This window comes from Pseudogymnoascus destructans (assembly GCF_001641265.1).
Source record: "Pseudogymnoascus destructans isolate 20631-21 unplaced genomic scaffold scaffold_3, whole genome shotgun sequence".
In the NCBI taxonomy this organism is placed as follows: Eukaryota; Fungi; Ascomycota; class Leotiomycetes; order Thelebolales; family Thelebolaceae; genus Pseudogymnoascus; species Pseudogymnoascus destructans.
Genome location: NW_020167522.1, coordinates 1,098,235 through 1,123,552, shown reverse-complemented (window position 1 = coordinate 1,123,552; position 25,318 = coordinate 1,098,235). Strand labels below are relative to the sequence as shown.

General features: G+C 48.6%; 10 protein-coding genes across 10 annotated transcripts; 6 read left to right on the top strand and 4 right to left on the bottom strand.

Moving 5' to 3' along the window:
* Window positions 1-998: 998 nt before the first annotated feature.
* On the bottom strand, window positions 999-2,848 carry VC83_01643 (uncharacterized protein). The gene has a single exon (XM_024465318.1). It carries the CDS (start codon window positions 2,615-2,617, stop codon window positions 1,022-1,024), a length of 1,596 nt encoding a protein of 531 aa, XP_024327148.1. The 5' UTR covers window positions 2,618-2,848; the 3' UTR covers window positions 999-1,021.
* Window positions 2,849-3,550: 702 nt separating this feature from the next.
* VC83_01642 (uncharacterized protein) lies at window positions 3,551-5,146 on the top strand (the record flags this gene model as incomplete). The annotated part of the gene is made up of 1 exon (XM_024465317.1): window positions 3,551-5,146. One exon carries the CDS (start codon window positions 3,551-3,553, stop codon window positions 5,144-5,146), a length of 1,596 nt encoding a protein of 531 aa, XP_024327147.1.
* A 1,043-nt stretch (window positions 5,147-6,189) lies between these two features.
* On the top strand, window positions 6,190-8,915 carry VC83_01641 (uncharacterized protein). The gene is made up of 2 exons (XM_024465316.1): window positions 6,190-8,696; window positions 8,753-8,915. Exons 1-2 carry the CDS (start codon window positions 6,430-6,432, stop codon window positions 8,787-8,789), a joined length of 2,304 nt encoding a protein of 767 aa, XP_024327146.1. The 5' UTR covers window positions 6,190-6,429; the 3' UTR covers window positions 8,790-8,915.
* Window positions 8,916-12,408: 3,493 nt separating this feature from the next.
* On the bottom strand, window positions 12,409-12,731 carry VC83_01640 (uncharacterized protein; the record flags this gene model as incomplete). Its single annotated transcript, XM_024465315.1, has 2 exons — window positions 12,409-12,502; window positions 12,556-12,731. The coding sequence occupies 2 exons, from the start codon at window positions 12,729-12,731 to the stop codon at window positions 12,409-12,411; spliced, it is 270 nt and encodes an 89-aa protein (XP_024327145.1).
* Window positions 12,732-14,268: 1,537 nt separating this feature from the next.
* VC83_01639 (uncharacterized protein) lies at window positions 14,269-16,871 on the bottom strand. Its single transcript, XM_024465314.1, has 2 exons — window positions 16,495-16,871; window positions 14,269-16,446 (listed from the first exon to the last, which is right to left on the bottom strand). The coding sequence occupies exons 1-2, from the start codon at window positions 16,711-16,713 to the stop codon at window positions 14,287-14,289; spliced, it is 2,379 nt and encodes a 792-aa protein (XP_024327347.1). The 5' UTR covers window positions 16,714-16,871; the 3' UTR covers window positions 14,269-14,286.
* An 830-nt stretch (window positions 16,872-17,701) lies between these two features.
* On the top strand, window positions 17,702-18,833 carry VC83_01638 (uncharacterized protein; the record flags this gene model as incomplete). The annotated part of the gene is made up of 3 exons (XM_024465313.1): window positions 17,702-17,869; window positions 18,018-18,463; window positions 18,518-18,833. The coding sequence occupies exons 1-3, from the start codon at window positions 17,783-17,785 to the stop codon at window positions 18,831-18,833; spliced, it is 849 nt and encodes a 282-aa protein (XP_024327348.1). The 5' UTR covers window positions 17,702-17,782.
* A 102-nt stretch (window positions 18,834-18,935) lies between these two features.
* Window positions 18,936-19,448, top strand: VC83_01637 (uncharacterized protein; the record flags this gene model as incomplete). Its single annotated transcript, XM_024465312.1, has 1 exon — window positions 18,936-19,448. One exon carries the CDS (start codon window positions 18,936-18,938, stop codon window positions 19,446-19,448), a length of 513 nt encoding a protein of 170 aa, XP_024327329.1.
* Window positions 19,449-20,223: 775 nt separating this feature from the next.
* Window positions 20,224-21,299, top strand: VC83_01636 (uncharacterized protein; the record flags this gene model as incomplete). The annotated part of the gene is made up of 3 exons (XM_024465311.1): window positions 20,224-20,365; window positions 20,427-20,971; window positions 21,027-21,299. The coding sequence occupies 3 exons, from the start codon at window positions 20,224-20,226 to the stop codon at window positions 21,297-21,299; spliced, it is 960 nt and encodes a 319-aa protein (XP_024327330.1).
* Window positions 21,300-21,399: 100 nt separating this feature from the next.
* On the bottom strand, window positions 21,400-23,297 carry VC83_01635 (uncharacterized protein; the record flags this gene model as incomplete). Its single annotated transcript, XM_024465310.1, has 3 exons — window positions 22,396-23,297; window positions 22,245-22,338; window positions 21,400-22,184 (listed from the first exon to the last, which is right to left on the bottom strand). Exons 1-3 carry the CDS (start codon window positions 23,167-23,169, stop codon window positions 21,400-21,402), a joined length of 1,653 nt encoding a protein of 550 aa, XP_024327327.1. The 5' UTR covers window positions 23,170-23,297.
* Window positions 23,298-23,849: 552 nt separating this feature from the next.
* On the top strand, window positions 23,850-25,265 carry VC83_01634 (uncharacterized protein; the record flags this gene model as incomplete). The annotated part of the gene is made up of 4 exons (XM_024465309.1): window positions 23,850-24,232; window positions 24,283-24,729; window positions 24,791-24,871; window positions 24,942-25,265. The coding sequence occupies exons 1-4, from the start codon at window positions 24,029-24,031 to the stop codon at window positions 25,263-25,265; spliced, it is 1,056 nt and encodes a 351-aa protein (XP_024327328.1). The 5' UTR covers window positions 23,850-24,028.
* Window positions 25,266-25,318: the final 53 nt, after the last annotated feature.

The window sequence follows — 25,318 nt, the reverse complement described above, 5'->3', positions numbered from 1 at the left end:
TTCGCTCATCTCAAGCTTGCAACAATCATGCTCAGAAGGCCATGCGCCATGCAAAGTCTGGTAAGAGGATTACCAGAGGATTACCAGAACTCTCTAATAAACATATAGGCACCAAGGCTCTCCGCGATATCAGAAGACAGCAACTTGATACTCGCCTGATTATTCCAAAGCTCTCATTCCAGCGTCTTGTTAGGGAAATCGCACAAGACTTCAAGTCCAATCTTCGCTTCCAGCAATCTGCTATCCTAGCTCTCCAGGAAGCTGCCGAATGCTTCCTCATTCGAGAATTTGAGAGTATGATACTTGAACATAGTGACAGGGACATACTAACAGTTATAGTGACAAATCTCCTTGCTATTCATGCGAAGAGAGTGACAATTCAGGCAAAGGATATGGTATTGGTTCGGCGTTTGCGGGATATGATGTTTAATCATGGAGCTGTAGGCTTAATCGATGGAAATGTCTCTCACCCAGGAATGAAGGTTAGATAAGTTCTGGCAACCTTCTGGTAACCTGGTACCTAAAGGCAAAGGTTATAGTGTGGAATAGGATATCAACGACATGGGAATGGAGTTATTGAGTTATGGCGTTTTACGATATCGATATCAATGTGAAGTCACGATCACACCCCCTTTTCAATGACTAATCAAACACGTGATATAACTGGGTTGCCAAGACCTATACTAGGTACCCGGCAAGTGAGTAATCCTCATTCAACAATACTCGGGATATGAGCGAGTAACTCAGCTGGGTGAGTAGAAATTCTACTACTCGACTCATGAGTACCCAGTGCGCAGCCTAATCACGACCCAACCCGAAACCCGTCCTGAGACTTCGACGGTCGGTATTCCAGAACGATCATTTTCACGGCCAAAAGGCCACCGTATTCCATAGCGCACGTCCCTACTCCCAACAATAATCATGAATATGTTTTGTGAAGCTACTCTATTTACACCAGCGGCAAAGGCCTACTATACAATAGCATATTCTTACTACAAGGTCCCTCCACATCGTCTGCGAACTATTTTTGAAGGAACTGACCAGGTATATGCTCCGGTTCATCCCCAATCTCCCTCATCTTATCATCTAATTGAGCAATCATCCTCTGTGCAACCTCCGTATACTGAGATTCTCCAAAAACGTTAAACAGTTCCAGAGGATCCTTCTCACAATCGAAAAGCTCCCATTCCCTTGGCTGTCCTCCAGCAGACGTGCCAGGCAGGTCATAACCCTCGTTATACCAGTATATCAACTTATACTGTTGATCACGAATGCCATAATGCGCATACGCGTTGTGCTCAGCGTCTCGGTGCATCCAGTAACGGTGATACGCGATCTGTTGCCAATCGTCTGGTGTGCTACCGTTCAAGATCTTACGGAACGAGCGGCCCTGCATGTAGGACGGCTGTTGCAGCTCAGCCAGATCTAGGAATGTGGAAGCGAAATCGACATTGCAGACAATGTCGTCGCATACACTGCCCTTGGCGATCTCTCGTGGGTATCGAATCATGAATGGCATCTGGAAAGATTCTTCGTACATGAATCGTTTGTCGAACCAGCCGTGATCGCCAAGGAAGAACCCTTGGTCGGATGTATAAATGACGACGGTGTCATTCGTTAGGTTTTCATCGTCGAGGTACTTCAGCATCCTCCCAACGTTATCATCTATCGAGGCAATGGTGCGTAGGTAACGCTTGATGTAGCGTTGATATTTGAAATGCCGAAGCTCGGCGTTTGTCTTAAACGTGAACACCTCACCGCTCTGCTTGTCGATGAGACGTAGTTTTGTTACATCCTCAGGGTTAGGGATCTTTCTTAACGTAGATGTAAGGCTGACCAATTCGCCAACCTCAGATCCTCCATCAGGCTGAGCCAGCCCAAGGTCAAAGTACGTTAGATCCGTGTCCACCCTAATTTTAGCCTCCGCTGCTGCTCGCGCGCGGTTCTTGTAGTCATCATCAAAGGTCTCTGGAACCTTGACGTCTTCCGTGTAGAGATCTGCGTGCTTTGGATCGCACTCCCAAGACCGATGTGGTGCTTTGTGGTGGCACATTAAGAAAAATGGCTTTGCTTGATCAAGTTTTTTCAGCCACTCCAGGGACTTGTCTGTAATGATGTCTGTAGCATAGCCTTTCTCATGCCGCGTCTTGCCCATCTCAATCATCTCCGGATCGTGATACGCGCCCTGCCCAGACACAACCGACCAGAAGTCAAATCCAGTAGGTTCGTGATCACTTCCTTCACCCAAATGCCATTTTCCGATCATAGCAGTCTGATAGCCACCCGTGCGTAGATGCTTGGCGACATTAGGTATGTGCTTGTTTATCTTGCTTGCAAGGGTGGCCACGCCATTGACGTGGTTGTAGGTGCCAGTTAAAATTGAAGCTCTGCTTGGGGTGCAGATCGAGTTGGTGACATAGCAGTGGTTGAACCTCATTCCTTCTTCAGCAATGCGGTCCATATTAGGAGTGCTGTTGATGTTCGCGCCATAGCATCCTATTGCCTTTGACGCATGGTCATCGGCCATGATAAAAAGAATGTTGGGACGGGTCGCCATCTTGAGATTGAGCTTGGCCGTACAGGTGAATGTAGAGGACGAAAATGAGAAGCAGAGCATGTACTATATACTATGCTGTACGTACAACCTTTGCGGGGGGCGCCGTATGCGATATATGACAGCCGCGTGGTGCATATTAGCGTCAAAAATGGGGCTATCAAGAGCGGGGTCTCCAGACTGTCACGTTGCTGTTAACGTTGCTTTTGATGTTGTTAGCCTAGACTATCAAAGCCCACATATTGCGGGCTGAGACTTTGCAACAGACGGCACAGCAACTGCGAAATAGTAAAAAGATAAGTAGGAGCTGAATCAAAAAGAAAAGATTGGAGTTTATTGGGTGATGTTTACTACTATGCCTGTAAAGTAAATATTATGTGGGGCATGTAGGTAGGTATGGATCTTTAGAATAAGACGTGGCATTCAAAGTACAAAACATTGTTTAGCCGGAATATTACAGTTAAAATGTAAGTAGTTACGAGATGTGATTTATAAAAAATCAATGCAAGTTGTGGGTGTGTGTTGTGTGGTGAAATAATGGGGACACACTGATATCACCCACGGCTTCGAATGATGTTATTGCCGAAATCGGCTGGGATGCACCCCGAAGTCGGAAGGCGTCGGGAGCCGATAGCCGACAAGCACGGCAACTGTGGAGCCCCCTGTGCAGCATCTGGATTGATTCGTCGAGCCGTAATTCTGTTGCTGTATTGAGATAGATGGTTGATTTGTTATTGGTGGTAAGAGTAGAAGTGCCTAATGGACCTACGAGCCCCTATATAGTATAGTTACATTTGCGGCACAGAAGCAATGCTAATGTAACGTGTACAGTATCTGTTTCCACATGGCTGTGCGAGGCTCCTCCATATGGCGCCATGGACATGGACTAGTTTGATATTGATCATCTCGAAGTTTGACAGCTTCGGGGCTTAATTACCACGCGGTCCCCGCCCTTTCTCATCTTTTAAAAATAAGCACTTGCAGCTGGCGACAGATATGGACACCACAAAGGAGAAGACGGAAGTCCTGACGGACCATGGAGACACAGCACTCGGGTCCTCTAGCAAGGTCGTGGGCGAAAATGCACGTCTTGCCACCGAGGCCGAGCACGACCTCACCTTTTGGCAGGCCATCAAAATCTATCGGAAAGCCGTGGCCTGGTCCGTCATCGTGTCCATGGCCACAGTCATGGAGAGCTATGACATCCAGATCATCGGCTCCTTCTACGCCTATCCAACCTTCCAGAAGAAGTACGGCGAACAACTGCGGGATGGCAAATATTCCATCCCCGCGCCATGGCAGGTGGGCCTTACCGCGGGCGCGAACATCGGTATCATGATTGGCATCTTCGCCAATGGAATCTTGGTCGATAGATTTGGGCACAAAAAATTGTTGCTCGCCTCGTACGCATTAATGACGGCCTTCATCTTCATCACTTTCTTCGCGCCAAACGTCGAGGTCCTGTTCGTCGGCGAAGTCTTATGTGGACTCCCATGGGGCTTCTTTGGCATCCTCGCGCCGTCATACGCTGCAGAAGTCTGTCCCACAGTCCTTCGGGGCTACCTCACCACATTCGTTAACCTCTGCTGGGTTATTGGCCATATAATCGCCGCCGGTGTCCTTAATGGCTTGATATCAAACCCCACGGAATGGTCGTACAGGATCCCCTTTGCCGTGCAATGGGTCTGGCCTGTTCCACTCTTCTTCATCCTCTGGTTTGCGCCCGACTCTCCCTGGTGGCTAGTACGCCAGGGACGTTTCAAAGATGCCGAGCACGCTCTATCGCGCCTGTCTGAATTCAACGATGAAGATAACATCCATGTTAAGCGGAATCTAGACATGATCATCTATACCAACCAACACGAAAAGGAAGTGAGCGCCGGTAGCAGCTACCTCGACTGCTTCAAGGGCGCGGACTTCCGCCGCACAGAGATAGCCTGCCTGGCCTGGACCACACAGGTCTTCTCTGGCTTCGCCATACAAGCCTATATCACTTACTTCTTTACACTTGCCGGCCTGTCGCCAGGCGACTCGTATAAGCTCGCGCTCGGCACTTATAGCATCGCCTTTGTCGGGACAGCCATCTCTTGGTTCCTGCAAGCCTATATCGGGCGACGAAAGATCTTCCTCTGCGGCCTCTCAGTAATGACCGTGATCATGTGGATCGTGGGATTCCTCGCTCTCGCACCAAGCACAGGCAGCATTGCATGGGCGCAGTGTGTCCTCCTGCTCGTCTGGTTTGGCACCTACGGCCTCAGTGTTGGGCCGATCCCATTCGTCATCGCGAGTGAAATATCGTCGAGTCGCCTGCGCAGCAAGACTCTCGGATTAGCGCGGAACAGCTGCTATATAATGGTTATTATAAGCGCGGTTGTGGCACCATACATGCTTAATCCGAAACAGGGGAATCTCAAGGGTATTGCGGCGTTCCCTGCTGCATCAATGAGCTTGTGTTGCCTTGTTTGGGCTTATTTCAGGTTGCCCGAGACCAAGGGCAGGACGTACATGGAGTTGGATATCCTCTTTGAGAGCAAGGTTTCAGCGAGGAAGTTCCAGGGATATGTTATCAATACGTTAGATATAGTTGAGTAAGGTAGGACTAGGTTAGTGAAGTGGTTATTATATATTGTTAATATACACTGTGGTGCAGTGAAGCTCCTCTCAGGTGTAGTGGGTGGTGTAGCAGTCATGTGACCATATTACAACAATAAAGAAAACCATATCACGTGATGTATTTACAATGCAGGTGATTGACCTACTGGCGTCCTTTTGTTGTAATACAAATAAGAACTACTGTAGTTACAGCAGAAGTGGATTTGATTCACTTTTGCTAGTTCAACAGCTTTCCCCTCCCTGTCAGAAGGCCGATCCTTCATAGGGACCAGCTAAAATTGCGCCAAGCACCAATACGAACCCCACCCCGCTCCGATTCAGACACTGAAACCAGGATCTAGCCACATGGAATCCAGAAATAAGGGCATATAAAGCTAGGTACAAACTTAACAACTTCAAACTCAACTTCGTACTTAACAACTTTAAATACCAAAATTACCGCTTAGGCAAGACTAGGTTCTACGATTTATTTAAAGGCATCCTAACTTAATAGTTAAGTTAGGTCGTAGAGTTGAGGCATAGAGGATGAACAGGGTTACAAAGCAGGTGTTAAAGGGGTGGTTTAACGCATATAAGAAAGGGCCTTGGAATGGCTTAATACATGTAATATCCTTTAACAAAGAGAGGCAGATAACTTACGTTCAATTATTCAAAAGCGCAGAGTACAAAATAAGGGTAAAAGAGCAGTTTTAAAAGGTCAATTCCACATATCTACAGAAGAACTCCGTAGTCGAAAGTGCAGACACAGAACTAGCAACAGCAACAGCTTCACAGAGGCCTAGATGTTTATAAGTGGTGGTGTTCCACGACTTATAAACAAAGCTACAATTGAGGAAATGGATGAAGGGAGCGAAGAAGAGCTGTATGATAGCGATTTAGATGAATTGGCACTTTAGTAATTGAATTATTTGCGATTTTCTAAGTTGGTGATTTGGTGGTTTAGTCCTGGATTTTGGTGGGGTGAGAAAAGTAGCCGGTTACACCATGTAGCGAGTCTTCTCTAAATCCATCGTCATCCATGCAATACAACAATCACGAAGAAGCCCGAACAACGATGCACGGTATAGCCAGGGAATGAAGAGGCTACTATGGTAGTCAAGTGTGCGTAAAGAGACTTATCTTCACGACGGCGGCGACGACGGCGACGACGACCACGACCACGACGTCTTGTTGACCCGCTTTCTTGAGTCCTCCCGATTGTCAAACGACACCGCGTCAGCAACTATTACACACACTCGTTTGCCCCGACAGAATCGCCCATCATGCGCTTCGCAAAGCTCTCCCCGCTCACCACCCTCATCGCCGTCATCTCCTTGATCTCCAGCACAGCATCGGCGGAGCGGCTCCTCGCATCCACATCCCTCAGCGAATGCATCGACAACTCGAACTTCACAGCCAAGCTTTTCAATGTCGCCTTCACGCCTGACAACCGCACCATCGCTTTCGACGTGGACGGCACCTCCTCGCTCACCGGAAACTTCACTCTCGTGGTCGAGGTCGCCGCGTACGGCTATGTCATCATAAAAACCCCCATCGACCCGTGCAATACCAAGGAGCTGCTTGGCTTGTGCACGATGCAGCCCGGCCCGATGCCCTTCACTACACATTACACCGTTAGTGAGGATGTTGTGAAGAATATCCCGTTTATCGCGTACACCGTGCCCGATCTGGACGCGATCGTCAAGATCAACTTTGAGTCGAAGACGAACCCGGGCGTGATCTCGGCCTGCGTCGAGGCGCAACTATCGAATGGTAAAACTGTTCATCAAAACGGTGTCAGCTGGGCCACTGCTGGTGTTGCTGGTTTGGCTCTCGTGATATCGGCTGTGATTGCGGGATTGGGTCACTCCAACACCGCTGCGCACATTGCCGCATATGCGCTCTCCCTCTTCGGATACTTTCAGGCCATTGCTATTGTCGGAATGTCATCCGTCCCACTCCCGCCAATGGTTCAGTCGTGGACCCAGAACTTCCAGTGGACCATGGGTATCATCGGTGTGGAATTCATGCAGAGTATTGCATCGTGGTACCAGAAGTCGACTGGAGGAACGCCAGCTACGATCCTCAACTCCCTCACGACAACATCTGTCCACGTCCTGAAGCGCTCACTAACGTTGGCTGCAGAGGCGAACTCCGTCGGCGTTTCCGTCTTAAAGCGAGCAACTAACCAGAATATCGCTAACCCCATTACCCGGACATATACTGTCAGGGGCATTGACCGAGTCGCGTTCCGCGCCAGTATGGAGGCGACGAATGTGTTCCTTACTGGTCTCATGTTCTTCTGCTTCCTCCTTGCTGCCACAACCATAGGCGTTGTGGCCTTTAAGGGCTTCTGTGAGCTCGCTGTCAAGTCTAAGTGGATGAAGAGAGACAAGTTCGAGGACTTCCACAATGGCTGGAAGGTCGTCCTGAAGGGGATTATGTACCGCATGGTCCTTATTGGATATCCCCAGATGACGATCCTCTGTCTCTGGGAATTCACCAAGGCTGATTCACCTGCTGAGGTCACCCTAGCCGTCATCTTCTTCTTCGGGATGACAGGTATTCTGGCCTGGGCAGCTTCCAAGGTCCTCCTGATCGGGCGGCGCTCGAAAACGATGCACAAGAACCCCGCGTACATGCTCTTCTCTGACCCAAAGTCGCTGAACAGATGGGGCTTCCTATACATCCAGTTCCGCGCAACGGCCTACTACTACATCATCCCAACCCTGATCTACATCCTCATTAAAGGCATGTTCATTGCGCTTGGCCAGCGCAGCGGCACTGCGCAAGCCATCGGGCTCCTAATTATCGAAGCCGGCGTGCTCGTCGCTGCGAGCGTCTTAAAGCCCTGGATGGACAAGAGCACTAACACGGTCAACATTTCGATCTGCTCCATTAACCTCTTCAACGCGGTCTGCCTGATCTTCTTCTCAGACATCTTCGGCCAGCCCGCGATCGTTACAGGCGTCATCGGCGTCGTCTTCTTCGTCGTCAACGCTGCCTTCGCCTTCGTCCTTCTCGTCCTCGTCATCGTCTCCACCATCCTCGCCGCTACGCGCAAGAACCCAGACACGCGCTACCAAACCATGTCCGACGACCGCGCGTCCTTCATCAAGTCACAAACGGCTCTATCGACGGAGCTCGACGCCCTCGGTGCCACAGCCCGCGGTGAGATGAAGGGTGGCTTCAAGCCCGGGCTTGACCTCGATGACGACTCCTTTGAATCGGACTCGATCCGTCACCACCCTGCAAACATCGGCCTCCCTCCCTCAACGGCGAACTCCTACGATAATCCCAACTTCGCGGGCGGCCGTGGGAGCCCATATGATGAGAAGCGCGTTTATCAGGGCTCGTTTGCGGCGGACTCGAGGCACAATAGCGATATACCCCTCACGGGTAATACGCGCATGGGTCCGTCATCGACGCCACAGTTGATGGGGAGGGCTGGGGCACGGGGAAGTGGGACGTCACTAGCCTCGAGCCAGGGGTATAGCCGTGCGAACAATGCGAGTCCGCTGGGGGGGATGAGGGATCAGAATAACCCGAGGTGAGTTTTGCTTTTGTTTCCTCTCTTGTTCGCTCACTGATGCTAACGGTTTGTAGTAGTCCGTGGCAGCGCGGCGCTGGGTACGACCATTAAATCTTAACTTGTATATTATCGCGACTTTTATGTGTAGAGAAATAAAGAAGTATATAGCGAGGATTCTATAGGCGGCGTTTGTCTTTGAAGGCTCCATGATAGCTGTATTTGATGTAAAAAATTGGGTCCTGTTACTCGCCGTGTCGTGATTTGATTCCCCTCTACCATTAACGATAGCTAGTCTGTATAGCGTCGCAAGGTACACCCAGCGTGAAATTGTCGGCAGGAATCCAACATGAAAGTAATGAGCATGTCTATTGTACTAGTTCCTTTATCTATCGCACCCTGTTTGAAGACCGGTTGGCGCTTGATGAGCGAGTCTTCAGCCTTCCTGTCGAACAGCCACAAAATTCTCTCGCATATAAAAGGGCCAGAATTATTAGGTGTATCGATCACATATAAAATATGAGGCGAGATGCACCATCGATTTGCGCGCAGCCCTGTACCTGGCTTTTATAGCCCCCCCAACTCACAAAACTTAGTCAACAATTATGGTATCTTCATCCTCTGGTTCTTTTTGTGATGCTGCTAGCGGATCTAGCACTTCAACGAGGTCCTCAACTGTCTCAGATTCATGGAGTTGACTCCAATCAATGTCAGCTGGGTTATACAAGGTTTCCTCATCAAAAATCACATCCCGTGTGCGTATCACACGTTCGATGCTTGGAATCCAGATTCGGAAGATGTTGGTTGAGTTGTAGCCAACAAGATAGCCAATGTGAGCTCGGGGCTGGAGTTTGTCCTTTTTTGGCACACCATGGCGCATAGCGTATGCCCTACACCCGTATCGTCGTAGGTGTCCAATTCGAGGCTTCTCCTTTCTCATGACCCCCATGGGTGTTTGCCAATTGAGCTGCTTGTGTGGTGTACGGTTGAGAATGTAGCCAGCGGCTTTGTGTACCTCTGGCCATAGGAAGTCTGGAAGACCGGCTGCAACCACCATTGTTCGTGCTTTCGTAATGATCGTACGGCCGCTGCGTTCGCTACCACCATTTTGAGCTGCGGTGTCTGGTGCTGTGCGCTCTGGGGTGATACCCTCTTCTTCGCATGCTTGATCGAAGCTTTCCTGGAGAGCTGATTCGCCATCTAGTCGTATGAAGACTACTCTGCCTTGCCATCGCTGTTTTATGAGACGTATTGCAGCCTTGATGATTCGGAGAGCGTCAGACTTCTTTTGGATGGTGTACACTAGGTTGACAAGTGTTGTTTTGCATCTGATGTGTAGAGTGTACTCATGCCGGTTGTATCCAACCTGATTAAAAATTATATCGCATTCTACACGGAACCACGCTTCTTCAGAGTATTCCTCAACATCTGTACGTCGTGACACTTGATTGGTCATCTTGGAAACAGCACAAGTGATGCAGTCTATCGTCGATGGGCATGGCTTTGAGAAGTCGACTTCACAACCCATTGTTGCGTTCTGTAGATGGTCGATAACTTCACGGCCCGCATGTGCAAGGACATCATGCCAGTGAGCTGCAGTCTTCGTGCTCTGGGTTTGGGCAGTGCTCCTCTTGCTGGCGAATACAGTCGAGGGCAGCTGTATGTTGTGTTCGAGCATCCAATGGCCGTGAGAAGGCTGTAAAGTAACAAGCGTTTTTCCATTGCTGTGTAGTCGGTCAAACTGGGAATCGAAATGCACGTTCTTCTTCTTCAACTGGCTCAGTGATATGCAGTTTGTTAGAAACCCTGGTACGTATGCTACGTTCTCAACATCCTGGCGCTCTCTCCCTGTTGGAGTCATGATTTCGATCCAGCTATTGCCGAAAGCTTCAATCTGATACTGATCTTTACCAGCGTATAGGATGTCGTCAGGCCCTGCGGATCTCGTCTTGACGAAGCGTTCTTTTCTTCGGTGATTTATCACATGGTCGGTGCTAGCAGAGTCGAGCAGCGTGCAGTCTTGTAGGAAGTCATCTGTTGAGCCAGTGAAGGAGCTTCTTATAGCCGTTGCCCATGACCCTTTCTTTTGTGGCTCTACAGCGTCGCTGGAATTGGGGTTAGATTTCGTCTTCTCTTCTTGCTCCTTTCTCCAGTTTGCAAGCTGCTTGTCGACCTGCTGCTTTACTTTGAATTTTCGAAGAGCATTTGCCACTTTGGCGGCTGTCTTCTCATTCTTTTGCCACCCTGGAGTTTGGATAGCATCATTGAGATATGGGCAATCGACGTATTGATGCTTGACACCACAAACGCAAGGCAATTGCCAGTGTCCATCCTGGTCCCGAAATTGGAAAGCAGTAAAGGCGGAGTGGTTATGGCTGATGTCTGCCCTTGGTTTGGCGACGGTGATCAATCTGCGGTGATTTCGATATCGTTCAAGCAAGACGTACAATGTTGGTAATTTTGAATCCATGATCAGCATCTGTTCGAAAGCTATGCCTTGAGCAGTAGACCATGATTCGTCAACTGTATAGATAGCTTGTAAGAAGTCATACAATGGGCGGTCGCCGCTCACTTCAGGCAAGCCAGCATCGCTGCATTCAGTGTAGGTGTCTTCCCACTTCTTGATTCAGGCATCACTGATTACCTCGTTCTTCCCTATCCTTTTCAACTGGGCATAGTTGTTCGACAGTTCGAGTTCGCGGGCTCGGTCGGATGGGGAAAGTCGAGCTTTCAACGCTGTGATAGTTTGCCATACGCTGTTGGCATCTTTGTAGAATGAAACGTTGTTGTTATGAACAGTTGAGTTGATACATGCCTGGCATTTCTGTAGACATTGATGTATTTGTACGGCTTCCTTCTGGTCTTCCTTCCACATCATCATATTGATTTTGAAGATCTCCAGCTGTGTTGCGGGCACTTGGGCCCATGTTGTAGCCTCTAGGGCATAGTCGGATGGCTTTGGCCGAGAAGGAATCGCTGGTATGGCTGGTTCTTCGTCGAGTTTTGGATCTATGTATTGCCATACGTCGGTAGGCAAGCTCTTGGCGTACAGCTTGACGTTCTGCAGCCATTTGAACCAGTCTTTGGAGTGCAGAATCACGATCTGCTTGGATTGGGCCTGTTCGGCCATTTGTACGGTTGTGCAGCGGGTTCCAGATTGGACCGTATCGCTGGCTTTGATGGGCGGCGGGCGGCGATATGCCCTTGGTTTGTCCAGTAAGGGCTTATGGTGCCTTCTGGAACTGGTTGGTTTGTAGAGGACTGGTTGCCCTTCTACGAGGTTGATTCGTTCTTCGATTCGGTCTGAACAGGAGGTGAATCACCGAGTGAATCATATGCGGATGCTATGCCGGGCTCATAACTGTTGACCGAGGATGGTCACTGTTGGGGCATCGATGCATTGAATCGTATTGGATTGATTGATTGATTGAAGAGCATCGTAAGGATGTTCTTCTTCTGAAGCTATATAGTGATGCAGCTGATGCAGGAGCGACGGCGTTGTGTCGCCTAATCGGGAAACCACGCCCTGGCTGTTTGAGTCCAACAATAAGTTATATCGTTAAGGGCTATCATAATAGTAGCGCGATAGATCCAGTCGTTCCCCACCTGTATAATCTACTATTATAATTCTGCCTGATAATCTATTCTCCCGACGGCCCAGTGATTTTGGTCCCTAGTGCTCCGGGAGATCCAAAGTTTGGCGTGTTATCAGAATTCCAGTTTACCTTTTGTGCTATTGTATATCTTGTTCTATCACAAGCTCCAGCACTGTTGGCATCGGCATGGTATACGTTCCAGATCTTTGTCCCATCTGGGCTTTGGAAGATCTACGACATGTTAGCAACCATATTGGACTGGAGTTAAAAAATGTCCGACATACCCATTATGACCTGCGCCGTAATTTCCGTTTGTAGAGGTTAAAAATGGCCCGGTCTTTGCCCAGCTTGAGGCTTGAGTCGGGTCACCGCCATTCCAGGTCAAGAGCCCGAGCTGGTAGCCGGCGGTCCAGCAGTCGCTCGCACTGTACGCCAGATAAGTCTTTCCGCCGTAGTACATCGCGACTGGGCCCTCATTAACTGGGTTGCCAACAGTCTCCCAGGATTTTGTAAGCTGGAATATAACAGTGGTAGCGCCAACTGAACCTGGGGAGTTAAGCGGTGCAATGCAGAGCGACTGAAGCCCGGCATTGCTAAAGCAAGAATAGACAAAGTAGTTGGCAGAGGTGGTGCGGAGGTGGAGCCATCAATCCACAGGTGTTCATTAATGTAGCAGATGGCTGTAGCGTCAAAAGGCGTAGCACCACCTTGAAGTACAATGTTAGTTCCAATAATATTAGCTTTAAGCAGAACATAGTACTAACCTGTGAGAATATTGGGACGCTGCCCGTTAAGATCGGCTGAGGTGCCGGTGGTATAGTAGATAGCTAACTATATTGGAAGCGTCAATGGGAGAGACTCACAGCCCATCAAAATAATGAAGCTCAGATGCCCAGATATTGCAGCATCTACTGGCAGTTGAGTCGGGGTTTCTCCGTTCTTGAGTCCTTCGAGGGTGGTAGCCCGAGTGATTTGCAAATTAGTCCAAGTCGTTGTCATCAAATAATAATAACCGCCTGTGTACACAATGTGAGGATCAGAGCCATCTTTCGGTTTCAGTGGGTTCAAGAAGGTCGCCGCTAACCAGGGAAGTCAGCGACAACGCCATGGTAATGAAAGTAAAAAGCTTCATTTTCCCGGTCAATTTTAACAAGCAACGACTCTGGAACAGGCAACTGTGCCCGAGCAATGAAGGGAAACTCCATCGCTTTATACGATCAATCGCGAGGCTGCTGAGACTGGTTCTGTGATGTAAGTTCCACCAATTATATTCATATATTAATTAACTTATTGCATCAACCTTTCCTGACATTGAATATAAAGATCCAAGAAGTGAGATACTTAAAAGCTGGGCAAATGACGGAGGCACGAAGCTGGTACGGAAATTTAAGATTCTGGCAGTTGTACTGGACCTTATCGGCACAAACCACATAAACCGCATAGTGCATAGTGGTTGTGGGTTAGAAACTCCAGCAATTCCAGGGTTGAGGGGTCTTAACGTGGTTGTCCAGGACGGTAGTTAGATCCCCGCTCGACGGCCCACACCAGTTGATGGCCGTACATAGTAGCTAGGAAACATACTATAATACAATTATAAAATTTGTAAACTATTGATGAAGTAAAAACTACTCATAAATTCCACTAGAATTGATATAGCAAGTGTACGTCACACACCGCATCAGACAGCTATTATATACAGTCGATTTAGAGTCTATAGAATACTATGGAGGTTAACATCTTAACTTTAAGGCACTCTCTCCCAGGCACTCTGACCCCTTAATATCGCGAAGGCCTCCAAGGATCGTCCACGTCAAACTGTCAAAAGCGCGTAGTTTGCGTGGACGGGCCAAACCAGAATTATAATAACCGAATTCTCACCAACATCGCGTTTCCTTCCCAGTTCTCTCCTTTCCTCACTATTTAAGCCTCAATTGGTAGGCACTGGTGAACATCAAGGACGACGAAATATTTGGTACGATGTATTAAATTAAGATTTTCTTCCCTCTTCCCTAGATTTACGTTTCCTTCAATTGCTGCCCTTGGCCCTTTCCTCTCCTTACAAACTCTCTCAGCACATTGTCGGTCATTCTAGCTACATTGTTGTCATATGTGTCCCAGGCAAGACTGCTATACCAGTTGATACTGCCAACAGCAAAAACCGCGCCGCCTCCGGCCGTGTCGTAATATGTCAGGTCGCTTCTGACGCGGTCACAGTTCGAACCGAGAGTGTTCACCATGGGGAACATAGACTCCTCATTGAAAAGTCCAAAGGTATCATCGTGCTGCTCGCTGCTTCCTAGGAGGATCGTATTGGTTGGTGTTCCAAGGTCGAAGTCCAAGCGATCAATCTCGTCTCCGCTGGCACCACCACCGAAGCCATCCACGCCAATGGGTCCATTGGGGTCGATACCCTTAAAAACCCATGCAAGCGCAGGATCCTGAGCATATTTTGAGTTTATCCTATAAGGCTTTCCTTTGCCAGTACCGAATGCGCATGATCCGATACCGAAGAGGTAGTTGGGAGCGCGGCCACGGCTGCGCCAGAGTCCTCCGAGGTTCCCGGTGAGACCGTGCATACGTTCACCTGCGGGAAACGTCACAGACCGGCAACCTTGATCACCTTTCCGGACTTCGAGACGATGAGGACGCTTGGAGTCAATGTCGGCGACCCAGTAGAAGCCATTTCCGCCCAAATACATCAAGCTACCGCCTGACTTTGCAAAGCAACTAAAAGCATCAAGGGTATGGAGAGAGTGATATTCGGGATGACAGCTGGTTATCATTGTCGTATATTGGGAAGCTGCCTGATGGCCTCCAGTGTGTAAGCAATGGTCTGTGATGGTATCGTACGGAATTCCAGAGCGTTCCAGGAAGCCAATCATAAGAAGATCAGCGCTGAATTCGCGAGGTCTGCCCAGCGCCCAATGCACATATCCAGGCCTCAGATTTAATATGGGCCGAAGAGCACTGGAGAATGCAGTCGGGGAACCATCTCTATGAACATCGTAGGCCGAGAGTCCTAAATCCGGCCGCCGATCCAGGCCCTTGAAATATTCGTGCTCATCCGCAATGCTGACTCCATCAGGGGTTGTCATCGCTGACGATCTAGACATATCAAACATCCGTTCGTTGGCATATGCGAGATATGTGAAAGTTGATAGGACCAGCGCCACCCGTGCCGTTGATTTTTGATTCGGACGAACAAAGAAAGTGATCATGTCGCTTACACCGTTCTCACACTTGACTTCAACGGCATATGCACCTGAGCGAGCTGTTGATGGAATTGTGATGGAGAAATTCGTCTCCCATTTCGCGTCGTCTAGATCATCTTCGTGGAAATGGATAGCTCCGTAGCCGTAAGTCGCTTGGGTCCAATCAGGTTGAGAACCATCCCAGTTGTATCCCTTGACGGCTCGTGTTGGTGCATTGATGAGGGCACCATGTCGATTGTTTCCAGAAACATCGACAATAGAGTCGCTTGAAATGCCCCAAGAAAAGTCATACTGGGCTACTATCCGCCGCGTGGGCCCTGTCGCGGTAAAAGAAGGGGAGTCGAGTCGGCCATTGAAAAAGCATGCCGGCTTGGAGCTCTGTTTGTCAACAGCTTCGAACATGCCAGCACCAAAAAGCAAAGCATTCGACCCCAAAGACATAGGCGCCGACAAGTTATGGGTCGTTTCTTCTGCAGAAGGGGCAGTCTCCGCCAGACGGTTCAATTGCCGGATGTTCAAAGTGAACGTCTTTCCAACGAGGCTCATACGGATATGGAGCCAACGCCAGCGATTGATAGGGTATTGGCTCTGGATCACATCGACTTCGCTGCCAGTACCTATAAGAAACTCGACCTTTGAATCCTTTATAACCACGGAAAATCCAGTTTTAGAGCCTGCGTCGAGGCATGATATGATTGTTTGACAATGGTCAACATCAACCAAGTATGGTTGCACATGACAGTCTACTTCAAAACCCTCTTCAGCTGCACAATGCACTTCAGACCAGGAGGGTATAACAGCATAAGATCCCGAGCAGGCAGATTGATAGCAGCCATCATCGCGATTTCCCGAAGGGACCTCAGTAATCTCCTCCTCTTGGACCGGTGGGGCATGAGTAGAACCGCTATAGCCCTGGATGAGGCGTACTAAACGATGAGAATAGTTTCTCTCGGTGGATGAAATCTTGAAGAGTCAGCTTGAGAAACATGTCTCGTTCAATGAGAAACATACTTTAATATCAACTGGCTCTCCTGGTGAAACAATCCATGGTTGAGCATAACCGATTATTTGAGGGTCTTTGTAGTTGCGAGACATGGCTGAAAGCTTGCTGTGTGGGAGCTCGATATCTCGATGAGTATACCGATGATGTGAGAACTTAGGCGTTGCTAACCACGTGAAGACAGAGGCGAAGTGACACAGATTGAGAAAAGCGGCCAACACTAGCAGCATAAAATAGTAGAATAGCAAGGGCGACGACAGATCTAAATTCTTATCCCACGATAAAGATATCAAGGGTTTATAAACCCCTTGCCGATGCTTACCTCTGGAGTTTGCCAGCGACAAGGCTTGGGAATTAGAATGATATTGATATCCACTCTTTGGTATCCACGTTCTCTTCGCATGCTCACACGCAGGTGGATATAGTTTGCTACATTAGGAAAGAGAGGGTATTCGCTAAATTCTACTAAGTAACCCACTAAATGGTAGTCTCCACAGGCTAATGGTCAAGATAGACTTTGATCCAATTAAATTGCAGGTCGGCTCAGTAGCGTCGCAGTATTTGACCACATGTTCGGGGACCTGGATTCGACGACAAACTCGTTCCGAAATACGGGGTAACGGGTCGGCTACCACGTTGAGAGCCTCCACCACTATCGCCCTCGCCCTCCGCGAGGCGTCGGCAAGATAAAGCGGAAAGGAATTCCGATAATGTAAATGGAAACTCAGATACAGTCGTCACAGAAGTTAAGAAGATAACAAATATCGATTCCACTGGCTATGTTAAGTTTATCTTATGGGCACCGAACAGTTTATCAGCCCGTATCTTCGAGTTGCTGTTGTTAGTTCAGGATGCAGGCGGACCACTCCCGAGGGTTCTAGCCTCCTAAAACCCGCTAATTAGGCGGCCAAATATTGTATTTACTCTAGAAATAGAGGTGTAATCATATTATCAGCTCTATCAGCTCTATCTTTCATTCCTTGGCCTTGTTTTGTGGCAGGTAAAACTAGCGGATTGTTGGGGTACGGATTTTACCATGTTTTTAGTATGGTAGTTACCCCTCGATATTGCCGTTTTGAGAAGGCGAGATAGGCAGCCACTATCTTGACTATCGGATGTGGGTCCTTCCCCGAACTGCTTGACGTATGCCATGTGGTGCTAGGTCTTTGTGGGGTACATATAAGGTGGCGGGATTCTTCTTTTGCAAAATGGCATCTCCTTAGTACCCCAAAATTATATCAGTCGTACCGTTGGGCTGATTGGATTCATTAACGGATACTAAGGGCAAATTTTGCCATTATGGCTGATCAAAACATTCAATTCGTAGGGGATGCGAAATCGACTGCACCTTCAGCGACCCATTCAGATAAGCCAGCTGCGGAGATGGTAGAGACTATGCCAATCGCCCTGACAGAAGAAGACGCAAGTTAATTAACACACCCCGTAAAAGAAACTCGCTGACGTTTCTAGAATACTCGAATCAGGAGAAAGACTGATAGAGTCATCTTGGCTGACCTGGGTCTACTTCTTGCAGGTTTTGGATAAGGCCGTCCTTGGAACTGGGGCGGTTTTCGATCTCGCGAAGAATGCCAACCTCACGGGGCATCAGTATTCCCTCATCGGGTCGATTTCGCCAATAGCACAGTTAGCTTGGCAGCCGTTCTCAGCCTGGCTGATTGTGAAGGTGCCGCATCGCACATTAATGCCTATTCTGATTCTCGGTTGGGGTATTGCGGAAGTATCTATGGCTGCGTGTAGTACCTTTTCTGGGCTGATCGCCTGCCGTTTCTTCCTCGGCCTTTTCGAAGCCGGCTGCATGCCTCTATTTGCGATCATCACGAGCCAGTGGTACCGTCGTGTCGAACAACCATTTAGAGTCTCTATTTGGTATTCCACCAATGGTATATCGACGATAGTGTCTTCTGCATTGTCTTATGGCCTTGGCCGTATTGTATCCAACGTGTTGTATTCGTGGCAAATGTAGCTCGTCCTCATCCATCGGCCATCATGAATACCTTGCTAATATCAACGCAGAATTTTCCTTTTCTGTGGACTTGTTACTGTCATAACGGCTCCCTTCGTCTACTGGAAACTGGACAACGACATCGCCACAGCCCGTTTCCTTACCGAGGAGGAACGCCAACAAGGCATCGAACGCCTTCGGACAAATAACACTGGTGTTGAAGACTTCCACGAGTTTAAGTGGTCGCACGTTTGGGAAGCGGCTCTTGACCTGAAGACCTGGCTGTGGCTTGTGCTAGCCATGCTGCCGAACCTCGGTTCGGCCTTGACAAGTGTCTTTGGGCCGCTCATTATTACCGGCTTTGGATTCGACAAGTTCCAGACATAACTGCTGAACATTCCTTTCGGAGCCGTTCAAACGCTAGTCATCATCACTTCCTGCTGGGTAGCCAATAAGGCGAAGCTCAAGGGTGTTATCCTGCTTGGATTCATGTTACCTGTGGTGGTTGGAACTGGGATGCTTTACGGCCTAAACCGCAATGCATCGGATCGACCAGCGCTGCTCGTGGCGTACTACCTCACGGCCTTCTTGTTTGCAGCAAATCCCCTACTTCTCGTGTGGGTTGTTGGAAATACGGCCGGAGAGACCAAGAAATCCGTTACTCTCTCGCTTTACCAGGCCGGTTCGTCTGCTGGAGCCCTTATCGGCCCGCTTCTATTTAGCGCAGACCAGAAGCCAGAATATCGCCCCGGAATTGTGGGTGTACTTGGTGTCTTTGTCGCCATGATTGTGGTGATCGTCCTTCAGCTCTTCCTTCTGATATACTTGAACAAGCAACAGGTGAAGAAGAGAATCGCAAACGGGAAGAGTGGCGTTATTGTTGATCGGTCTATGACAACGGAAGTTCATACAGACGGAAAGACTCAGGACTTGCTGGCCGAGGAGGTGTTGCCCATGGACTTAACGGACAGGGAAAACGACGAGTTTATGTATATTTACTGATGGGAATGATTTGGACGAGGCAGGAACTCGTAGGAGTGGGAGGCGCGAGAAAAATATACGCTGTATTTACCTTTATTAGATTCAATATAGACCACTGAACTTTTATTAAATCCCCTTTATTGCCCAATTAGTACTTGCAAGGAAGCCTGTATGTGGCTGGGTCCTGTAATTTTAAGGATGGTGGAGTGAAACTTGGCACTGTCTAATTCCATTCCGCTCAAAGAGATATTACAGTGTAGTAGTGAAAAAGTAAAATGGTCTGTTCTGGTGTTAGTAGCCATTTTGTCGTTTGGGCATTGAATTACTCTTCCAAGCCAAATGGATAAGCCACCACAACAGGGCATAGAAATCGGAGGAAGGGATGCACGGTTGACCCATCGAAGTATGGTGATAGGGGCCATATGCCGAAACATCCACCGGTCAACATCCACCGGTCAACATCCACCGATTACGCGTCACTAGTGAATAGTACAATCAGCCCACCGACTAGGTGTACCCCGCGGGGGCGGGGTGGTTGTCAGCATGTTGTCGTGCACGCGACCTGTGTTGTGTGAACCGAAGCGACGACTTTCCTCCCGCTGTCCCACCCCATCCGATCGCTTAAAAGCCGATCGCATCGGGAATGTGATAACCACCACCATCGGATCCAAGGAAGTCGCGGCATATACAGTACTGGAAGTATTACTAAATAGACTACTTATACAATGCGGTGCTGCTCGCAGTTAATCAAGAATCAAGAACATATTGCATTCCATATATACTATATTCTTAAACTATGGCTTCCAGCTTAAAATCATACCCCCCGGGGATCCACGCCCCCACCGTCACATTCTTTCTTCAGGGCGAACAACAGGAGATTGATTGGGCGACCCAAGAAAAGCATCTCGCGTACTTGGTCAAGGCTGGTGTGCATGGCAGTAAGTTTGCTTACGCCTGATATAATACTATTACTAGACGAGCAGAACTGATTTATTATAGTTGTTGTCGCCGGCTCAAGTGGTGAATCGTGCGCGCTTACTCTGGCCGAAAAGGGCGAGTTGGTCAAGAAAACCCGCGAGGCAGCAAAGGCGAACGGAAACCCAAATCTCCCCATCACCGTGGGCTGCTTAGGCGGCAGCACCAGAGACATTCTCGAGCAGACTATAACTGGACACGAGAACGGCGCAGATTTTGCCTTGGTGTTGGTTCCAAGCACATTCCACTGGTCGATGACCAAGAAGGCTATTGTCGACTTCTTCGAGGATGTTGGCGACCGCTCCCCAATCCCCATTATAATCTACAACTTCCCAAATCTGCTGTCGGGGCTGGATGTCGACTCGGAAATGTTGGAGAAGCTTAGCGCCCACCCAAATATCTGTGGTGTCAAATTGACCTGCGGAAACATCTCAAAAATGACGAGAGTGGCAGCACTGAACCCGCCGAGCCAATTCGCGGCTGTGTCCGGACAGAGTGACTTGATTGTCTCTGCGCTAGCGGGTGGAGGAGCAGGTACTATTTCAGGTGTTGTAAACCTGTTCCCGAAGGCAAGTCCAGACAACCACCAAGGTAGCTAGCATCGGTTATTAACGTATTTCGCAGGTCCTCATTGAAATATATAATCTTTACAACGCTGGAAAGCTTTCTGAGGCGATTGCGCTACAGAAGAAGGTTTCTGGACCAGAATGGGGAATTGGAACGTCCGATGTCAGTGGCATGAAGTGGATTATTGCACAGGAGCGTGGCTATCCGGAGAAAAGCCGTGACTGTCGCAGACCGTTTCCCAAATTTGACGATCCGGCGAAGAGAGAGCGTGTACAAAAGTACGTCGCGCCGCTTCTCGCGCTCGAGCAAGAGCTGTATTCGAAAAATTAAATAGCGATCAAATATTGTATCATTTATGCGGTAGATGATAAGCAAAATGAAAGGAATTCATGTTGTTTGAGATTTTCCACTTTAAAAACCATGGATAACATTAAATTATCGCAAAGTTAACGTTGAACAACTCTAAGCATACAGACCGAATGTCGACCCGCGTCCCTGCCTCTCGCTGCCTTCTTTGGATCTCTTGTAGTACATCCGCCGTCATATTTGCATTACTGGCAACATGTTGGAGACTGCGAATCGTCTCAAGGAGCCATTGACACTCATCATAGTCGTCCTCTTCGCTACCCCACAGAAATAACGGCCACAACATATTAACCGGTATAGATTCGTTACTGTTGACCATGAGATGTACTATTTCCTTAATTTTGCATAGCGCTGTATCCACCGCTTTCGAACGATCCAAATGACGATGAGCAACTCGATGGAGGTGAATGTAGCAGACGTAAAAGTTGGCGAGATATGTTCGGTATGAGCGAATGATGACCGATGCGAGCGGCTTAGCGAGAGTATCACTATTAATATTTCCCGATACAGCATGATCCATAAGCGCAGGCCTCGTATCATATAGGAAAGACAGATCCTTCAGGATACCAGCGGCAATAGCCATCACTTCAGTCTCATCCTCCACGCTCCCCCGGCTGCGGTGACCATGGGCAATTTTAGCTACACGGCCGGTAATGGTCTGAACTTCTTGAAAAAAGGCGATCCCGGGCTGGCATAGCATGTCATATATCACCTCGTGCGGTCCGGAATCCGGGGGGGGACTAGGACTCGAGGGATAAATTCCAGATGTATCATTTACCAAGAGTCCTTCCCCACCAGTCAGTGCCGCCCGGGCATCTGACCATCGGATCCAAGAGATGATTCTCTGTTCTAATGAGGCGGTCGTTAGCACGAATAGAATTAGGTTAGCGAGAATGCTCTTGGACGAACCTAAAGAGCCCAGGGCACCCCTGCCTGATGTCTGCAGCGCCTTATGCGCCTTTGCAAGATTCAAGTAGGCTAAATCTAGCCGGCCAGTTAAAAACTCCAGAAAGGGTCAGCGAAAGTAAACAATAGATCCACAAGGATTCAATAGACTAACATTTACGTATGTAAGAAAGAAGATAGTGGTCAGAACGTATCTAAGTTCATTACTGTTGACTGCTAGGCTTCCCCCAGATTTGTGAAATCTTGCCGATAGTTCATTTGCAGCTTTATCGTAGTACTGCTGATAATCCACTTGTTTGCCCGTGGAATAAAACTGGATGGCGGCGAACGCCGCCATCGCGTAACGAACCATCGGGGATGAGGTTGCCATACTGTCAAACAGTGCTCGCAGAGAAGCACATATTGGACCGTTTTCGACAGGATCTAAAATCGGCGTCGCATGTAATAGTAGCGAGTATTCCTCGTCTACATTGGTAACTAGGGACTGTGGTGGGGACTGTGCCGGTACAGGAGGCGAACCCTTGCCATCTAGGTCGGTAGATCGCTCATGCAGGGCAAGTCCTGGCGCAATAGAGTCACCAAAGTCGGGAAGATAGATATCTTCAATCAAAGAAAAGCCCGACGGGGGATCCGTCACGGATTGAGCGAAATCAAAGAGGTCAGCAGAAGAAGACAGCCAGTCGACCTCCAAGGACGCGGCATCAATCCCCGGGGGATCCCCCACTGCCGCATTCGTCGGCGGCGGTCGCTGTTGTGTGGTGTCTTTCCATACACATTCTAGATTCAGACGCTGGCAATGGTAGCACTGGGGTCTCTGCTCATTGCATCGGACCTTTCTTTTTTTGCAAACTAGACACCCATTTCGCGACCGCTGGGGGTGAACCCGAGGGTGGCCAGCACCGCCAGAGACAAGAGGTAGGGAACTCATAATTCCTCCTTCTTATTCCAGAAAAGACAACGAGGTATAGAAGGAAACAAGGTCGCTGATGCTATTATGGAGGTTCATGAGCGACCCCGCTTTCTTAGTCCCGTCGGCGTCGTCCCAGAACTTCTCCGCGATAGCACAGTGGAGCATCCCAGGCAGGAGCACAGTTGGCCGCAACCCATATTCACTTTCACCGCCTACGATACACCGCCCTGTCAATTCAGTAAACTAACGTCTAGTAAATTCGGCAGAATATTAGCCCATCTATCTTGCCATCGACGGAGTGTAAAGGCTTCAATAGGTTGTAAGCCGCAGACAAAAATCTACCTCCAGTATTCCAAAACGATTATTTGCAATCTATTTGATTCCCTCCCACGAAAGTCTTCCAGCCAATAACTATGCGCTTTGGTATTTTAGCTTCATCAACAGCAGAATATGAACACCTATTCCCCGAGGCATATCCTACCCGACTGTCCCATGGTTGTTTGCTAATATTGATATCGCCCCTCTTCTCTCTTTAAGTGGGACCAACAATATTACCATAATAGGAAGTCGGGTTATCGGTATCCACTTCCCCGCGCTATGCACAGACACCCTGCTTAGCGCCAATTAGGCCACTTGGGACCCGATCGCTTACTTTCCCCAATGAGTTTCCGAGCCGATCGGGTTGTTCAACCCGATAATGTACAGTCAGTAAGTAGTAGTAGTAATGGTACAGTTTGTCTCTATTATCATTCTACCCTACCCCACTTGGGAATTTATAAAAGATGATGTCTGCGATGTTGGTCAGCTTTAATATTTTAATTCTTGTCAGCAAAAATCTAGCCCAAAATCCTCGTCCCTTCAATTTCTATCATTAACCATGGCATCTCTTCCAGAAGGCGTTGCAAAGTCGTTGGAGGAGACGAAAGTCGACTATAAGCGTGTGGGAAACAGTGGTCTCCGCGTGTCAGTTCCAATTATTGGGTGTATGGGCATTGGAAACCCGGAATGGGCAAACTGGGTGGCAGGGCCAGAAAAGGCCCTCCCGCTCTTGAAGGCGGCGTATGATCGAGGAATTACCACCGTTCGTTTTCTGCTCTCTGTTAAAGTAAAAATAATATTAACTCGGGGTAGTGGGATACAGCAAATATCTATTCCAATGGGGATTCTGAGAGAGTTATCGCCCAGGCGATCAAGAAATACGATCTCCCACGACACAAGTTGGTGCTGATGACGAAGGCATTTAGCTGCGTTGGAGAGCAGCAGTTTCACGCATACCCAATCCTGGATAAATTAAGAAGGACCAAGGATTACGTTAACCAGTTTGGTCTTTCAAGGACAGCAATTTTTACTGCACTGGACGCGTCCCTCAAACGTTTGGAAACAGATTACATAGATTTCTTCTGGATTCATCGTTTCGACCCAGATACGCCAATTGAGGAGACCATGCGTGCTCTTCATGACCTCGTCACTGCGGGGAAGATCCGTTACATTGGAGCTTCATCCATGTGGACATACCAATTTGCCTCCATGCAGTTCTGCGCGGAAAAGAACGGGTGGACAAAATTCGTTGCGATGCAAGTACGTATAAACTATGGACATGCAGTATGTTGAGTGATTTGAAGCGCTAATGTCTTAACAGAACCGTTACAACTTACTGTACCGCGAAGAAGAGCGCGAGATGATTAAGTTTTGCAACGAAACAAACGTGGCTGTCATCCCTGTAAGTAAATACTATTTACTACTTCCACTACGTAGGCTCGTCGTTGCTTGTTCTAACAACTGTCTCTCAGTGGGGTCCTCTCGCAGAAGGACAGCTTGCGCGCCCATTGCAAGTTCGCGGAACAACTACGCGCTCTGAAGGCTCCCCGCCCCTACGCAAAGAGTCCACGGGAATCATCAACAGAGTAGAGGAACTGGCCAAAAAAAAGGGGTGGACTATGGCCCAGGTTACGCTCGCATGGACTATGAAGCGAGTGACGACCCCTATTATTGGCTTTAGCAGCGTCGAGAGGATTGATGATGCTTTATCAGCACGCGGAAAAGAGCTTACAGCTGAAGAAGAGAAATACTTAGAGGAAGTTTATACTCCTATGGAGATGGAAGGTCATTTCTAAGAGCATAGGTTTGTTGTGTTCTTCCTGGAGAGCTGCATAGTTGTGGCTCCCGG

What these genes read in the sequence shown, in the direction of transcription:
- VC83_01643 (XM_024465318.1), bottom strand. Translation starts at nt 2,617, where the DNA reads ATGCTCTGCTTCTCATTTTCGTCCTCTACATTCACCTGTACGGCCAAG.
- VC83_01641 (XM_024465316.1), top strand. Translation starts at nt 6,430, where the DNA reads ATGCGCTTCGCAAAGCTCTCCCCGCTCACCACCCTCATCGCCGTCATC. An exon ending in AGGGATCAGAATAACCCGAG is followed by an intron (nt 8,697 to 8,752) that starts GTGAGTTTTGCT and finishes AACGGTTTGTAG; the next exon opens with TAGTCCGTGGCAGCGCGGCG.
- VC83_01639 (XM_024465314.1), bottom strand. Translation starts at nt 16,713, where the DNA reads ATGCTGCTAGTGTTGGCCGCTTTTCTCAATCTGTGTCACTTCGCCTCT. An exon ending in GAGAGCCAGTTGATATTAAA is followed by an intron (nt 16,447 to 16,494) that starts GTATGTTTCTCA and finishes TGACTCTTCAAG; the next exon opens with ATTTCATCCACCGAGAGAAA.